The sequence below is a fragment of the Rattus rattus genome, chromosome Y, assembly GCF_011064425.1.
Source record: "Rattus rattus isolate New Zealand chromosome Y, Rrattus_CSIRO_v1, whole genome shotgun sequence".
In the NCBI taxonomy this organism is placed as follows: domain Eukaryota; kingdom Metazoa; phylum Chordata; class Mammalia; order Rodentia; family Muridae; genus Rattus; species Rattus rattus.
Window position 1 is genome coordinate 2119735 of NC_046173.1, and position 18499 is coordinate 2138233.

Consider the following 18499-nt stretch of genomic DNA (forward strand, 5'->3'; position numbering starts at 1 on the left):
CTTGAGTATTTCTTATATACATTTCGGAGTGTTATTTCCTTTCCCAGTTTCGGGCAAACACTCCCCCCCCTCCCCTTCTTTTAGGGTGTTCCCCTCCCATCCTCCCCCCCTTTGCCCCCTCCCCAACAATCTAGTTCACTGGGGTGAACCCCATTTTTTTATTAGGGTGATTTGTCTCCCTCCGGTCTAACTTCTTGAGTTCTTTGTATATTTTGGATATAAGGCCTCTTTCTGTTGCAGGATAGGTAAAGATCTTTTCCCAATGTGTTGGTTGCTGTTTTGTCCTAACCACAGTGTCCTTTGCCTTACAGAAGCTTTGCAGTTTTATGAGATCCCATTTGTTGATTCTTGATCTTAGAGCATAAGCCATTGGTGTTTTGCTCAGGAAATTTTCTCCAGTGCCCATGGTGTTCGAGTTGCTTCCCTGCTTTTTCTTCTATTTGTTTGAGGGTATCTGGTTTGATGTGGATGTCCCGGATCCTTCTGGACTTAAGCTTTGTACAGGGTGATAAGCATGGTTCAATCTGCATTTTTCTAAATGTTGACCTCCAGTTGAACCAGCACCATTTGCTGAAAATGCTATCTTTTTTCCATTGGATGGTTCTGGCTCCTTTGTCAAAAATCAAATGACCATAGGTGTGTGGGTTCATTTCTGGGTCTAAAATTCTATTCCATTGGTCTATCTGTCTGTCTCTGTACCAATACCATGCAGTTTTTATCACTATTGCTCTGTAATACTGCTTGAGTTCAGGGATAGTGATTCCCCCTGAAGTCCTTTTATTGTTGAGGATAGCTTTAGCTATCCTGGGTTTTTTGTCATTCCAGATGAATTTGCAAATTGTTCTGTCTAACTCTTTGAAGAATTGGATTGGTATTTTGATGGGGATTGCATTGAATCTGTAGATCGCTTTTGGGAAAATGGCCATTTTTACTATATTAACCCTGCCAATACGTGAGCATGGGAGATCTTTCCATCTTCTGTAGTCTTCTTCAATTTCTTTCTTCAGAAGCTTGAAGTTCTTATTGTACAAATCTTTTACTTGCTTGGCTAAAGTCACACTGAGTTACTTAATATTTTTGGGACTATTTTTGAAGGGTGTCATTTCCTAATTTCTTTCTCGGCTTGTTTCTCTTTTGTGTAGAGGAAGGCTACTGATTTATTTGAGTTAATTTTATACCCAGCCACTTGGCTGAAGTTGTTTATCAGCTTTAGTAGTTCTATGGTGGAACTTTTGGGATCACTTAAATATACTATCATGTCATCTGCAAATAGTGATATTTTGAGTTCTTCTTTTCCAATCTGTATATACCCTAGATTTCCTTTTGTTGTCTGATTGCTCTGGCCAGAACTTCAAGAACTATATTGAGTAAGTAGGGAGAGAGTGTGCAGCCTTGTCTAGTCCCTGACCTTAGTGGGATTGCTTCAAGTTTCTCTCCATTTAGTTTAATGTTAACAACTGGTTTGCTGTATATGGCTTTTACTATGTTTAGGTATGGGCCTTGAATTCCTATTCTTTCCAGGACTTTTATCATGAAGGGGTGTTGAATTTTGTCAAATGCTTTCTCAGCATCTAACTAGATGATCATGTGGGTTTTGGTTTTGTCATAGAATATCTTGGTTTCTCCATCTATGTTACCAATACTATCCAAACTATTCCACAAAATTAAAACTGATGGAGCACTACCGAATTCCTTCTATGAAGCCACAATTTCTTATACCTAAAAAAAGACACAACAAAGAAAGAGGAACTTTGACCAATTTCCTTATGAATATCGATGCAAAAATACTCAATAAAATTCTGGCAAACCGAATCCAAGAGCACATCAAAACAATCATCCACCATGATCAAGTAGGCTTCATCCCAGGCATGCAGGGATGGTTTAATATAAGGAAAACCATCAACGTGATCCATTATATAAACAAGTTGAAAGAACAAAACCACATGATCACCTCATTAGCCAAGAAAGAAGTTAGGGAAATGACACCCTTCATAATAATCCCAAATAATATATAGTACCTAGGTGTGACTTTAACCAAGCAAATAAAAGATCTATACAATAAGAACTTCAGGGCTGGGGATTTAGCTCAGTGGTAGAGCGCTTGCCTAGGAAGGGCAAGGCCCTGGGTTCTGTCCCCAGCTCCGAAAAAAAGAACCAAAAAAAAAAAAAAAAAAACTTCAGCCCTCTGAAGAAAGAAATTAAAGACCTCAGAATATGGAAAGATCTCCCATGCTCATGGATTGGCAGGATTAATATAGTAAAAATGGCCATTTTACCAAAAGCAATCTACAGATTCAATGCAATCCCCATCAAAATAACAATGCAAGTCTTCACAGAGTTAGACAGAACAATTTGCAAATTTGTCTGGAACAACAAAAAACCCAGAATAGCTAAAACTATCCTAAACAATACAAGGACTTCCAAGGGAATCACTATGCCAGAACGCAAGCAGTATTACAAAGCAATAGTGATAAATACTCTATGGTATTGATGCAGAAACATGCAGATAGACTAGTAGAATAGAATTTTAGACCCAGAAATGAACCCACACACCTATGGTCACTTGATTTTTGACAAAGTAGCCAAAACTATCCAATGGAAAAAAGATGGCATTTTCAGCAAATGGTGCTGGGTCAACTGGAGGTTAACAGGTAGAAAAATTCAGATTGATCCATTCTTATAACCCTGTACAAAGCTTAAGTCCAAGTGGATCAAGGACCTCCACATCAAACCAGATACATTCAAACTAATAGAAGAAACAGTGGGGAAGCATCTCCAACACATGGGCACTGGAGAAAATTTCCTGAACAAAACACCAATGGCTTATGCCCTAATTTCAGGAATCAAAAAATGGGATCTCATAAAACTCCAAAGCTTCTGTAAGGCAAAGGACACTGTGGTTAGGGCAAAGCAACAACCATAGATTGGGCAAAGATCTTTCCCAATCCTACAACTGATAGAGGCCTTATATCTAAAATATACAAAGAACTCAAAAAGTTAGACTGCAGGGAGACAAATAACCCTAATAAAAAATGGGGTTCAGAGCTAAACAAAGAATTCACAGCTGAGGAATGCCGAATGGCTGAGAAGCACCTAAAGAAATGTTCAACATCTTTAGTCATCAGGGAAATGCAAATCAAAACAACCCTGAGATTTTACCTCACAACATTTGGAAAGGCTAAGGTCAAAAACTCAGGTGACAGCAAATGCTGGCAAGGATGTGGAGAAAACCAAATACTCCTTCATTGTTGGTGGGATTGCAGACTGGTACAACCATTCTGGAAATCAGTCTGGAGTTTCCTCAGAGAATTGGACATTGAACTACCTGATGAGCCAGCTATACCTCTCTTGGGCATATACCCAAAAGATGCCCTAACATATAACAAAGACACGTGCTCCACTATGTTCATAGCAGCCTTCTTTATAATAGCCAGAAGCTGGGAAGAACCCAAATGTCCTTCAACAGAGGAGTGGATACAAAAAATGTGGTACATCTACACAATGGAGTATTACTCAGCTATAAAAAACAACGACTTATGAAATTCGTAGGCGAATGGTTGGAATTGGAAAATATCATCTTGAGTGAGGTAACCCAATCACAGAAAAAACACACATGGTATGCACTCATTGATAATTGGCTGTTAACCCAATCACAGAAAAAACACACATGGTAATTATGCACTCATTGGATAATTGGCAATAGCCCTAATGGTTGAATTCCCTAGATGCACAGAACAAATGAAACTCAAGACGGATGACCAAAATGCGAATATTTCACTCCTTCTTTAAAAGGGGAACAAGAATACCCTTGGCAGGTAATAGGGAGGCAAAATTAAGAACAGAGGCAGAAGGAACACCCATTCAGAGCCTGCCCCACATGTGTCCCATACATATAGAGTCACCCAATTAGATAAGATGGATGAAGAAAAGAAGTGCAGGCCGACAGGAACTGGATTTAGATATCTCCTGAGAGGCACAGCCAGAATACAGCAAATACGTAGGCGAATGCCAGCAGCAAACCACTGAACTGAGAACGGGACCCCTGTTGAAAGAATCTTAGAAAGGACTGGAAGAGCTTGAATGGGCTCGAGACCCCATGTGAACAACAATGCCAAGAAACCAGAGCTACCCAAAGACTATACATGGACTGACGCTGGGCTCCAACTTCATAGGTAGCAAGGAATAGCCTAGTAAGAGCACCAGTGGAAGGGGAAGCCCTTTGTCCTACCAAGTCTGAACCCCCAGTGAACATGATTGTTGGGGGGAGGGTGGTAATGGGGGAGATAGGGAGGGAAACATCCATATAGAAGGGGAGGGAGAGGCGTTAGGGTGATGTTGGCCTGGAAACCTGGAAGGGGAATAACAATCCAAATGTAAATAGGAAATACTCAAGTTAATAAAGATGGGAGGGAAAAAAAGAAATACCCACTTTTTAAAAAAAGGAAAAAACAAATTAAAAAAATAGTCATCTCCTCTAAGAGTTGTCTCAGCCATGGTGTCTGTTGACAGCAGTAATATCCTAAGACTAAAGAGCTATTGGTCTATTATCAACATTGGTCCCTGGTCTAAATTTGGAAGACTAATGCCTGTTTGTCTTGCTTATGGACAACCTGTGATCAATATATAGACAACAGATGGATAGCCTAAGATGTTCCTTGGTAGTTTTTCCCAGTCCCTTTTTCAGAAGACTTTTTGCAAAGGCCACGATTCTTAAGAAATTATAGATATTAACCCCAGTCTGTACTAAATGATACTGTTTTAGTATCATTTTCCATTAACTTTAATTTTGACCTTTTACCATTAAAAACCATTTGCCAAAATTCTTTCTTCCCAGTATTTCCAAATTTTTGTTTCCTCTTTATTAGCATTGTTTTACATTTACGATATGGGAATAATTGTAATCAAGCCATCTTATCACAGGGCACAATCTACTGTTTCTCCAACATTAGCCTTGATTTTAATTTCGCCTTAATAATCTTCATCTATTAATCCTGGATATATAATAAACTATGAAAGTACTTCTCAAACTTACTCCTACTGTTCCTGTAGTAATAAGACCATATATGCCAAAAGCTATTTTATAACAAGGAATTTTTAGAGATAGTATAAAATACTTACTGTCATGTCAAGAGCAGCACTATCTGAAGCCATGCGTAATATATTAACCAATACTGAGGTTATATTTTCCTACTTTCTTTGTTGGTGAGCTTTTTCATTGCTGATAGGATTTTTTTTCTTTGATTTTTCTTTTCTTTTGTTGAATATTTTTTATTTACATTTCAAATGTTATCCCCTTCCCCCACCCAACCACCCACCTCTCCCCACCTCCCTGCCCTGACATTCCCCTACACTGGGAATAGCAGAACCAAGGGCTTCTCCTCCCACTGGTGCCCACCAAGGCCATCCTCTGCTACATATGCAGCTGGAGCCCCAGGTCTGTCCATGTATACTCTTTGGGTAGTGTTTTAGTCACGGGAGCTCTGGTTGCTTGGCATTATTGTTCTTATGGGGTTCTTATTTAGCTCCTGCTGCTATAATATTCTTGGTTCATGGTTTTTGTTCTTGGGCTCTTGGCTAGACCCCTCATCTGATTTTCCAATGGTAAAAAAAAAATCAGTTTGGACATCTCTTATTGATCATCATCTCTTAGCCCAATGTCTGCCTTTTCCACCCCTAGTATAATTTCTTGGAGGTATATTTTGATTATTTTAAAAAGGGGCATTTTTTAAATAAGGAAGAGTGAGAGTTAAAACATTTACCTGAGTCACATTATATACAGGTTCAACATCAGCAGCTTTTATTAGTAAGACCACCTTGAGCTGTTTAAGTCTTAACACTTCTTACATTCTTTATTTGCCAGACTCAAGTTGCACTTTTCTTACATCTGGATCTGCTATTACTCATAGCACTGCTGAAGTTTATCATCCCGAAATGTCGATTTAATCCTCCCCAGGAATTTGATTAATTTTAGTAACAGACAGTCCTTTTTCCTGGTTTTTTTAGCCTTGTCCAAGTCCTTAAAGCCACTAAACACTTCGTTTTTAATAAGAAGTGTTCTGATTGGTTTATTCCTTGTCAAAAGACTTTTTGAATTTTGAATTTATATCCTTCCTATTCATTTTGGAGTTATTTTATTTTTTATTTTCATACACTTCTATTGAGAAATCACCTTTTTTATTTTCACACCCTTCCTCATTTTGCAGGAAGAACCTTTTCTATTTTCATTCTGCTTATTTCCAATAAACATTAACTTTCCATATGTATGCTCTTGAGATTATACGTATGCTCTCAAAACAGCTAGTAAATTTTCCACAGCCTCTGCCAAAATCCACAATTTCTGCCACCTTAAGTCCTGGTGGGTCAAAGACTCCTCTCCCTTCAGTCCATCAGATTGGATATCATTTGTTGGTTGATAGAGAAAAACTCACCTAGATGCTAAGCTTCTTAGATAGATGGACACACAGCTAGCTCACTCCAGTTACTTCATTCAAGCATTGTACAAGGTTCACTGGGGCTGGGAAAAGTTTCAACTATCAAAGTTATCTCACTCTTACCACCTTGGAGAGCAGGCAACCTACACAAATCTTAGTTCCTTTGACCATAGCTATAATCAAAATAAAAACCTCCACATTTCCCAGGAGTGTCTCAGGACCGAGGTTTATGTGGCTGCAAGCTTTCATGTAGCACGGAGTGAAGACTCTCTAGAGAGGTGTCTCTTCAAGATTCAGTCTCAAAACAATTTACCAGCCTCTAATGAAGGACCCCAAAATATCAAAGGCTTTGATGAAACATTTCATATGTAACCAGGCATCAAGGCTTTACTATGCATTTCACTGTAAAAGCTTTACTATAAATGTCACTAAACAGAGGCATCTGGAACAGTCAATCATTCCTGACACACTGAGCTGGGCCATGTGATGAAAGGGCACAGGGGAGAAGAGAGGATGCAGAATGGAGAAGAAAAAATCAGAGCCAGGATAATTGGAGGGCTAAAACTGAAAAAAAAAAAAAAAAAAAAAAGGCTGGTAGCCAAAGTCGTTTCTGTTAGGAAGCAGGATCCCACCCAACTGGGATCCCACCCAGCTGGGACAAGGGTAGTGCAGCTTGAAGGGCAGTGTAGCATGTGGCCTGGAGAGTTCAGAGCAGGAAGTGGCATTGGCCAGTGTCTGCTTTGATATGCTAAATATCAAACTCAGCTTTTAGTCTCTGGTTTGAGACATAGCACTCTTTGCTAGTGAGCCCATCCCTTCATTAGAACCTACTCCTTTTCAATTTTAGAGTCTACTTAAGATCAAGTGAAATATCCAGCCTGTGTACTGAATAACTATGGAAACTTGGACTTCCTGTCCACATCTAGTTATCGTTGGATTAACTGGACAATGACTAAAAGGTTATTCTAACAAATCTCATATATTTATTCTCTTTCATATAGATTTATAGCTTATTAAAGCTATTTTATTAGAGGTTTATTAATATAAATTTTATATATAATTGTGAAATAAATGACTAGTAGTTAATGCCAGGGTTGAGACCACTTTCTAGACTGCTTCTCTTTGCTCTGCTTTCTCTGGAGATCCCTAGATCCTCTGTTTTCTGCTCAAGACAGTTCTCTAAGAGTTCTCTCTGGACATTCTAAAACATTCTCTAGATAGCTCATCTCTTGCCCCATCTTTTATATGACATATTAATCCAATCATTTAATCTGGATTCCCTTTTGATTATCGTAAGAATCAGCATCCCATGACCCCAGCACTTTGACTCTTAGGAGACAGCAAGCAAACTTTTTTCTTGGTTCTTTTTTTTTTCCGTAGCAGGGAACCGAATCCAGAGCCTTGCGCTTGCTACACACTTTTTTCTTTTTTCTTTTTTTTTTTTTTTTTCCGGAGCTGGGGATCGAACCCAGGGCCTTATGCCCTAGGCAAGCGCTCTACCACTGAGCTAAATCCCCAACCCCCACACTTTTTTCTTAACATTGAAAAATATTTCAGAGCTTTGCCTGCCTTTGTTAAGCACACAACAAAATAGTTGGGTGGGATCCTGCCATTTCTATCATGCCTGAACCAGGACCTAAATTTTCTGTGTTCCAGGTTGAGTTTGAACTCAGGAATCTGTGTGCCTTTGTAAGCATAAACAAAAATCTGAGATGGATGGGATCTCCTGGGATCACCACTTCCCTAAATCTCTTTATCTCTTTTATATAAATATATATTATTATAAAACATATATAATATATTCACATATATTTAAATATAAATTTAATCATCTGAAATAAATGTATATGTTATGTTGTTTATAATTATATATATTTGTATAGAGATATTTGTTTTATATATATTTATATACATATATAAGTATATAATAAAAGTTCATATATAAATAGCATTAATATGAGAATATATATTCTAAATTTATTGGGATATATTATATAATATATAAAGAGAAATTTATTCTTTAAGTTCTGTTACACTAGAAAACCCTAATATATCCCCATCATATGTTATACACACACACACATATATATATAAAACAGGATACTGTTTGCAATAATATGCTAACAAATTCCATCTCTCAATTTTCATGCTGTAAGATGTTAGGCCCCTCCAAGAAATTCCTGTTTCAAGGTTGATCACTTAGACGAAATCCGTCCTTTCCTCACGGGCTTGAAGAAACTTCCTAGTCATTCAAAGGAGTTATTCGGGGTTGATTTAGCTCAGTGGTAGAGCGCTTGCCTAGCGCAAGGCCCTGGGTTCGGTCCCCAGCTCCGAAAAAAAGAATAAAAAAAAAAAAAACAAAGGAGTTATTCTCTTTATGTTTGGCAAAAGGAACACACAGATTTTCATTAACATATTGTTATTATGACTACTAGCATGTTAAAGATGTTGCTAGTTCTAGACTCCCTCAGTCCCTTCTCACAAGTCCCCACCCCAACTCACAGGCTGCCTTTCTCCCAAATATCCATCCCCATATAAAACAAGGAATTTCCCAAGTATCCATTTCCATACAAAACACCAATTTCTCTACCTCCAACCCATTACTTTTCTCTAATTTCCAAGAACAGACACTCTTGGTCATTCGGAATAAACTTTGTGGGGGAGGGAGGGTATTTTCATCCACGGAGCTGCTCTCTAAGTTTCTTTACTGTCCCTGTCTTTCATTAATAAGCCAGCCCAACTTCTCAACAGCAGCACCAGATGAGGTAACTTTAAATCAAACTTAGCTTCCCCACGGTGTCTTTTTAAATTCTAGACTTGTGTAATTCCAAAAACATGTAAAAAGGAACCTAAAAAGGACACAGGAAAAAAAAAGTTAATCTGATCACCATTTTTCCCTGAGTGACCTCATTGGTACATAGGAACTGAAGGTTAACTTTTCACTAATTTCTGACCAAAAAATTCACTAGGTGCTGGTGCCGGAAACAGAGAAATCATGGCTAAAAGAAAAGGACCAATAGGATGGGACCTCTTTAAAAATGGGATAAGGGTCGTGGCTTTGAGGTGTTCAGATCCCTTGAGTCTTTGCGTGGCACTAGAGGCTAAGGGGCGGGGCTTGGCAGGCGCTAAGATCCTTGAGCCTTTGCATGGCGCTAAGTCTGAGGCGTGGCTTTGCAGGCGTTGAGATCCCTTGAGCCTTTGCGTGACCCTAGGGGCTAAGGGGCGTGGCTTTGCAGGCGTTGAGATCCCTTGAACCTTTGAGTGCCCCTGAGGGCTAAGGGGCGGGGCTTGGCAGGAGTTAAGATCCCTTGAGTCTTTGTGTAGCACTCTAAGGGCTAAGGGGCATGGCTTTGCAGGCCCTGAGATCCCTTGAGCCTTTGCGTGGTGCTAAGGGCTAAGGGGCGTGGCTTTGCAGGCGTTGAGATCCCTTGAACCTTTGAGTGCCCCTGAGGGCTAAGGGGCGGGGCTTGGCAGGAGTTAAGATCCCTTGAGTCTTTGTAGCACTCTAAGGGCTAAGGGGCATGGCTTTGCAGGCCCTGAGATCCCTTGAGCCTTTGCGTGGTGCTAAGGGCTAAGGGGCGTGGCTTTGCAGGCGTTGAGATCCCTTGAACCTTTGAGTGCCCCTGAGGGCTAAGGGGTGGGGCTTGGCAGGAGCAGATCCTTTGAGTCTTTAGTAGCACTCTAAGGGCTAAGGGGCATGGCTTTAGGCCCTGAGATCCCTTGAGCCTTTAGCGTGGTGCTAAGGGCTACAAGGCGTGGCTTTGCAGGCGTTGAGATCCCTTGAACCTTTGCGTGGCGCTGAGGGCTAAGGGGCGTGGCTTGGCAGGAGGTAAGGTCCCTTGAGTCTTTGCGTAGCGCTCTAAGGGCTCAGGGGCATGGCTTCGCAGGCCCTGAGCTTCCGTGAGCCTTTGCGTCGTGCTAAGGGCTAAGGGGCGTGGCTTTGCAGGCGTTGAGCTCCCTTGAGCCTTTGCGTGGCGCTAAGGCTGTTGGGAGTTTTCATTTCTCAGCGTCGAGCCGTTGGGTCCGCCATGTTCTCTCTCTGATTGCCGTTGCTGGGCGCCACCTTTCCTTCACGGTGGTCACTTTTGGTTGTCATTAAAAAGGGTGTCGAGGGCTCAGAACAGGATCAGAAGAAACCTTCATAACCATAGCCAGAGAAATCTAGAGGCGACTCGGAAAACCTGCCCTTCAGTTACAGGCGAAGTCTCGATTAGAGTTCTGGCTCCCCAAGCGGAGAAAAGCGTAAAAAGCGGCTCCTTTGCGGAAAAAGAAAGAATAGGGACCAGTGAGAACCCTCTGTGACAAAGGCGTAGGCCGGCCACAGTTACTGAATTGTTGGAAACTGGTTTTTGACATGGCCACTCTTGCGCCCAGTCTCAGAGAAACCCAAATCTCTGAATGTTCGGACAGGACAACAGAGTGAAACAGTGGCTTGTATCTATTGCCCTCATTTTACACTCGAGTTTACCCAATCGCCTTTTACCCTGTCTCATTGGTACATAGGAACTTAAGGTTTATTTTTCACTAGTTTCTGACCAGAACATTCGCTAGGTATTGGTGTCGGAAATAGAGAAACCATGGCTAAAAGAAAAGGACCAACACAGGAAGGGGCCCCTCTAAGAGTGGGATTTAGAGTCAGGCTGATGCGAATAGTTTGAGTAAGGAGGTGGAAAATGGCTGCCTCTCGTTTTCCATTTCCGTTTTGTGTTGAGTTAATCTGGAAGCGGCTTAATAGCTGTAAATCTTTGTTCTTTGCCTAGCTGATGTCTTTACTTACAAGTGAGTGCTTTCGGTGATTTTGGTAATGACCAAGCGACATTTGTTTATGACTTTTCCATGTGCTGGCCTGAAAAATGAACTGCGATTTTACCCTTCCAGGAGACATATTTTAATTAAATAGTTTTCCGTAAATTGGCCAACGTGCCTCCTGGTTTTTAATATCCCTACAAAAATACGAGTTGGCTAGCAATAAACCTAACTTCAATGATGTGTCATCATGTGTTTTTCTATTGCCTGTATAGAGTGAATAAGATTTGTATGATGTTTTGTGAAAACTAAATTTTATCATTTTTTTTAGACAAACATTATATTTCTTTTTTCTTTTTTTTTTTTTTTTTTTTTTCTTTTTTTTTTTTTTTTTTTTTTTTTTTTTTTTTTTTTTTGAGCTGTGGACCGAACCCCAGGGCCTTGCGCTTGTTAGGCAAGTGCTCTACCACTGAGCTAAATCTAACCCTAATTTATCATATTTAAAAGTGAAAGTTTCATTCTTGATTTCTTATGAAATGTTAACACATTTTGCAAAAGTTTACATTTTCTGTTAAAGCTTTTTAACTCAGAGATTGTTAGATGTTCGTGATGTGGTGTTTAATAACATTGCTCATTTAAGCTGTTCATCTTGTAAATCCAAGGAACATTTGTCTACCTTTACTTATAAATAATTTGAGGTGTTTTAATGTTCTCAACTTTTAAAAATGAATTTAGAATTATTCAATTAAAGCTTCATTATCTTTTCCTGAGACTCATCACCATTAAGTTAATATAATAAAAATGCCAACTAGTAGCGTTAATCTCAAGCCTAACCTTGAAAAACTAAAAGAACTAATATTATTTTTCCCTGCGTATGTAATTAACATGTTTTGGCATCTGTAAATATGAATCTACATTTATTCATAATTCAAAGCTCACCTGTACAGTGTACTTTTAACACTTTATTACTTTTAACTTTTTTAAGTTTGTGAAGAATGAAAGCCTGAAGTATTTGTCCTTGGTGTTTCAAGGGTGAGTTCAAAATGGTTTTTTGTTTGTTTCCAGCTTAAAAATAAGTTGCTCACAGAGAGTCAACTAACATGGACTCTGGGTTCAGAGGGTCTCACAGAGTGAACTGAGAGTCTGGGAACTTGTAAGTGTTCTTTCTTACCCCCCTGCAGATTTGTTGTGGTTGTGAAGCTGGGTGATTAGTGAGAGGTAGCTACCTCTGACACTTTTGCCTACATTGGGACCCTTTTTCTCCTACTGGGTTGCCTCATCCTGACTTAAGAAAAGAAATGCGTAGTCTTATTGGAACTTAGTATGCCATTTGCTGGATACGGAGGCCTGCCTTTTCTGAAGAGGCGAGTGGATGGGAAGATATAAGGGGATGGGATGGGAGGGGCAGAAGGAATTGAAACTGTAGTTGGGGATGTAATCTATAAGAAAAGAATATATTTTTTTTAAATTTAGAAGCTAGCCTTGTCTCACAGAGACGTGGTGTGTGGCAGGTTGGAGTATAACCAGAAGGGCTCCACCCTCTCAGAAAAAGAGGAGAGAGGATAGGGAATGGGGGGGGTGGGTTGAGGGAGGGAGTGACTGTGAGAAGGGTAGTGAGTAGGATATTAAATGAATAAAAAACTAATAAGAGTAAATTTTAAAAAAAGGGTAAATGAAACTTTAAAATTTTTCAGTTTATAAATTAAATGAAGAAAAGGAACTAATTAGGGCTAGAGAAATGGCTCAGCAGTTTAGTAAGAGAGGATGTGCTTAGTGGTCCTTCTGGGACTTGATGTGCCAAGAAGGGTTGGTACACAAGGGGCTTCTGAAGAGAAGGAGAGGGGTAATGGGGGAGGAATTTGTAAGGTGGGACTAGGAGGGGAGCTGTGATTGAGGTGTAATAAATTATTGAAAAAAATTAAAAGTTGGTTAAATTTATTGCTAATTCTGTGCCTAAATGTGCCTCCTTCTGTCTTTGTGGATTTATTTCAAAAGAAAAGAAACATAATGATTTTTTTTTTGCCCAATCCATTAGTCCCTTATTCCTTCCCCCTCTTTTTATTTTCATTCTCATTTTTTTCTGTCTGTAAAAGAGATATATCTTGTTAGATCATATTTTTAAATCCATTCAGACTATTTGTATTTTGACTAAATATTTTAATTTATTTACATTTCAATTATTGTTTGATAGTATTTTTACTGTTGCTGTTTTCCTTTGATTTTTTCATTCACTACTTCCCTTATATTTTGTTTCCTGCCATTGTAATTTCTTTCTTTAATCTCGTTTTCATTTGTTTTTGTTCTATATATTTTTATTAATTTTCATAGGCTGTACATGTATTTCTATGGGTAATTTGTAGTTTAAATAGACAAAATGTTTTGTAGAATATTTGATCACATTTGAACCCCAAGAATTTTCCAGCTCAACGCTAACACACACCTTTTGGATAAGAGCTTTCTGTTTATTGTAAATAGGTTGTTGTGGTGCAACTCAGCCCTAGCATATACCTTAACCCAAGAGCTTTCTGTAAACAAGGTAAATAAAGCTAAAGATAGGTCAAGAAACAGAGCAAGCAACCAATTGACAGGAAGTGAACTAAGAAAATCCAGGAAAAAGAGAGATGAGAGTCTTTGACTTGAAAGGTATTTAAGACAGAATGGAGGAGGAGAGGGAACTTTTTACTTCAGGGAGGACAGTGGAATAGGAAAGTCAGCAGAGCGCTCTCTCTTCTCTGAGCTCGTAGGTTTTCATCTCAGTGTCTGGTTCCCGAGTCTTTGTATAATGAATTGAATATTTGGGATTTTGTTTTTGAAACAGCAAAATAGATCTGTCCTGAAAAGAGTTACACAGATAGTTAGAAATAATAGTTAGTTCTGTCTTCCCTAAGTAAATTTGTACAGGGGCTTTGCATATACATCTGTAAGGAATCGTTTTCAACACCATTGCAAATCATTGATTTAATGTGCTTTGTATGTAATATAATGAAAAGGGAAAGAGATATTCTTTGATGATTTAAGAAAACAGGTAAGTTTCTCTGTAGAACAGAATTAAGCCAATAGCAAATTTAACCCCCTCACCACCAAATTTATAAAACCTTTAAAGTTTCAGGTTTTTGAAGCAATAAAAACTATAAGAAGATAATGGGGTTTTAAATTTTTTTTACATAGGATTACTGGAATGATTACATATATTAGAAAAAAGTAGGAATTTATAAGATAAAATTGGTACTATGGAGATAATGTGCATAGATATGTGTGCATCTTTCCTTCTGTTTTTTACTTAGAACTTTTCTAGGATAACATTTAAGTTGGCAATTTTTATTTCAAAGAAAAACTCAGGTTTGATTTTCACGTCAATGATGTTTAATGCTATAAAAAAACTTATTAGGGTTACCTTTTTTCATTACTATTAGTAAATAAGGTTGAATGTTTACATTTTTGTAATTTACTCAAAAGCTAGATTCCAGGTTGTGATCATACTTTGCTTAGCATTTATATGAAAATGACATTGCTTTTGCTTTCTGTGCTTCTGTTTATAAAGACAAATCTATTTGTATATTTGTAGAGAAAAATAAATTCAAAATACCACATGATTTCTAAAACACTGTTAAGTGTTTCAAGTATATTCCCAATCAATGCCTTTTTCTTTGGCTTTTCTCTTTCTCTTGTTTCTGGATTTAGTTTTGTGCTCGTGTTTTCCTTTAGGAAAACAGTTGTTATTATTTTAGATAAATGTCGGATCATTCCTTTTTACTGGCTTGGGTTTGTTTTGTTGTCTGAAAGCTGCTGTCTTTATTGAGATATAATACTTGTTAAAGAGTTTTCTCTCCAAAATCATTCACTACTGGATCTTGGATACACACATCTGGCTGGCCAGGGTTATGCTGCTTCTGCCTCTGCCTCCATGGCAGCTTGGCTACCTGCCCAATGCAGGCTGCCTAAACCCCACCCTACTCTTCTAAGAATTGTAACCTCCCAGCTTTCCCACGCTGGTCGAGTGAACAAAAAGCAGGTGACAAATGGAATCTGTGAGTTTGGCTTTGTTTTCAGAGCTTGTCTTGTGGGATGAAACTTTGTTTGCTATTTGATGAAACATTTTGTTTTCAAGGTATATTCAAGAAATGCCAACTTGTAGGCCTTAGATATTTGGTCTAGTCCTGTTCAGGCCAGACTTAGATTTCATTAGAATTCGCTTAAACGAACAACAAGGAATTTTATTTTCATAATTATAGTATTAGTTACAAATCATTGGGCTAAGTATTATTGTGACTTTTAAATCAGTACTTTAAGGTTTTGTTGCAAAGAACTCCCAACATAAATAATACATGAGGATTCTAATTGATATACATTGCCTTCCGCTTAAGAACTAGCAAGATTTTTTTCTTGGTTGAATAGCAAGATTTTTTTCTTGGTTGAACAGCCAGTATAATGATATGACCCTATCAAGGAGATTTAAAATATTACTGAAATTAAACTTTGCCTTTGTCTCATTTTTATAATTCTGTACCACTGATTGTAGAGACCTGGTTAAATTTAGAATTTACATTAAAGTTGTAATAAGTCCTTACTTACCTTTTTCGTTATTTTCCTAGTTTTAGATAAAATAATATCTATTTAATTGTTCTTAAATTGGAGATTTTAGGGGGTGACATATGGTAATACGTTATTTTTTGTAAGAAGATTATAATTTCTTCTCTTAGGACAAATGAATAAACAAAGAAACTAAAAAAGGGACATGACGGTCACAACTCGTGGCTCTCCAGTAGGAGAGAATGAGAGCCAGGGACAGGCTCCCGATGGGCAATCTCAGCCTTCTTTCCAACAGAACCAGGTAAGATGATGGCATGTTGTTTTAGGGACCATAGGATATGAACAATTGGATTATGTTACAAATAATTTATAATCATCAAAGCTTACACTAAAGAAAAATGACTATGCTGTTAGAAATAGGAAAAAATTAAGTGTTCTATGTTCGTAAGACATAGAGTTGTGGTTTTATGTCTAAAGATAATTGTGAATATAAGAGCAGAATTATTTATTATAATTGATTAATTATAGTAATTGGTAAATTACTAAAAACTAATAATGTGTTTACAAAATTTAGTCATGGTATTCACAAATGTGTCTATTTAAAATGTAGAACTGTTACTTCCAGGATTTTTCCACCTTAGGAAAAATAAAAGTTTTAGAGCTGAGGCAAAGCTATACCCGAATTAATTTTTGTTACTTTTTTTGTTGTATCTGGAGCTATGGGCCCCTCCCTTTACACTCCTTGATTAGTGGTCTCGTCCCTAGGAGCATTGGGGGATCTAGCCGGCCAACATTGTTCTTCCTACGGAGTTGCACTTTCCCTCCATTCCCCTAGTCCTTTTGCCAGCTCCCCCAATGGGGTCCCCAAGCTCAATCTGAGGGTTGGCTCCAAGCATCCACACCTGTATTGATCAGTTAACATCCCAGGGAACAGCCACATTAGGTTCCTATCAGAAAGCACCTCTTGGCAACAACAACAGTGTCTACAGACAGGATGGATTGCCAGGTAGTGCAGCCCCCTGGTGACCCTTCCTTTAGTCTCTGCTCCATATTTGTCCCTGTTCTTCTCTTGGACAGGAATATTGTTGGGTTAAAACTTTTTCTATATAATATTTTATCTCTTTTTTTAAAAATTTCATTTTGGCTTACATTTTTTTCTCACCTTGTCTTTTTTGTCTGTTCAGATCCCTTAACATTTCAAATATATAGACTGATGGGTTCACAATCCTTGCTATTGCTGTGCCGTTGTTAGGACAATATCAGTCCTAATGATCCTAATTTCTGTTCATACTTAATTTCCTTCCTCCTACACCCCAACTCTTCAGTATGCCTTGAAATTTGTAGATGAAATGTGATCACACTGTGGAAAACAAACTTTTTTTAACTTTTTTGATGTAATGAAGTTAGTTTCGAGGAAAATAAAGCAACGGTTATTTTCAATGTTTTAGCTCGTTTTTGCTCATGAGCTCTTACATTCCCAAGTGCTATTTTCCTTAATCATTATCTCATGTATAACATTGGTTACATAGAGCTGGAATTGCAGGTTTTTTCTTTTTCTCATGTATAAGGGGTATGGTTGGATATCTTTCTCTTTTCCAGGGACATTTACACTGTGCTCTAAATCCTACTGTGTGGGTAACAAAAACTACCTGTTGAAGTCAACCTAAGTGAACAGAATGGTCTGGAACATTTTAAAATTGTGGCTGTTCCCTCTGAAATACAGAAAGTATGTTTTTAATTCGAAAATGTGGATGGGATATTTCCCTATCTTCATTATGATTATTTGACAAAAAAAAATTATATATCCTTAGATTCAGTAGGAATTTATAACTTGCATACTTCACAAAATCAGACTTTTAATACTTGGTCAGAAGTATGATTCATATTTGCGTACCAAGTATTAGATCCTTTAGAGATTTTTTTCTTTTATTTTTAATGGATTTTTAAATTTATATTTCAAATGTTACCCATTTCCCAGTCTCCTCCCCCTTCTATGAGGGTGACCTCCCCAACCACCCACACCTTTCCCTCTCCCCTTCCCCGACATTCTCCTGTACTGGGGAGTCCAGCCTTGGCAAGACCAAGGGCCTCTCCTACCATTAGTGCCCACCAAGGCCATTGTCTGTTACATATGCAGCTGGAGCCATGTGCACTCTCAGAGATTTTAAATCTATTCAAATTTTCTTCACAACTCATCTTGGGAAAGGTTCTAGAAGTGTGGGATTCATTAAAATTGTTAGAAAAAATGTTTGTTGGAATACAGTCCTTAGTATTACTTTCTAATGTTTTTTATTCCTGTGAAATTGGAAAGTAGTGTTCATATGTCTGCATTATTTCAGTTTCCATTTTCTTGGTGAACCTAATGAAAAAACTGATATTTGCTTATAGCTTTCTAAAATAATTTATTTAATGTATATTAGTACACGATCACTGTCTTCAGACACACCAGAAGAGGACATCGGATCCCATTACAGATGGTTGTGACCCACCATGTGGTTGCTAGGATTTGATCTTAGGACCTCTAGAAAAGCAGTCTGTGCTCTTAACCATTGAGCCATCTCTCCAGCCCTGCTTATACTTTTTCAAAACTATTTTGGTTTTTATTTTTTCTATTCATTATTTGTCAGTGTTCTTTCTATTTTGCTTTTAATTTTTGTGCTAGCTGTTACTTATGTGTTCCTCAAGATGAGGGTTAGGTTTTTATATTTAAGATTTTTAAATGTAAAGAAACTGCATCTTGTTTCACACCGTTTTTGTTTCATTTTATGAACTTTTATGTATTCTTTATATTT

At 38.1% G+C, this 18499-nt stretch overlaps 1 protein-coding gene across 1 annotated transcript in view; it reads left to right on the forward strand.

The window, feature by feature from the left end:
* The first annotated feature begins 15912 nt into the window (after positions 1-15912).
* The window catches only part of LOC116889599 (probable ubiquitin carboxyl-terminal hydrolase FAF-X), a 129771-nt gene continuing 127184 nt past the window's right edge, over positions 15913-18499 (forward strand). Inside the window, 1 exon segment of the mRNA XM_032890532.1 lies at positions 15913-16008. Coding sequence (XP_032746423.1) covers positions 15913-16008 — 96 coding nt within the window.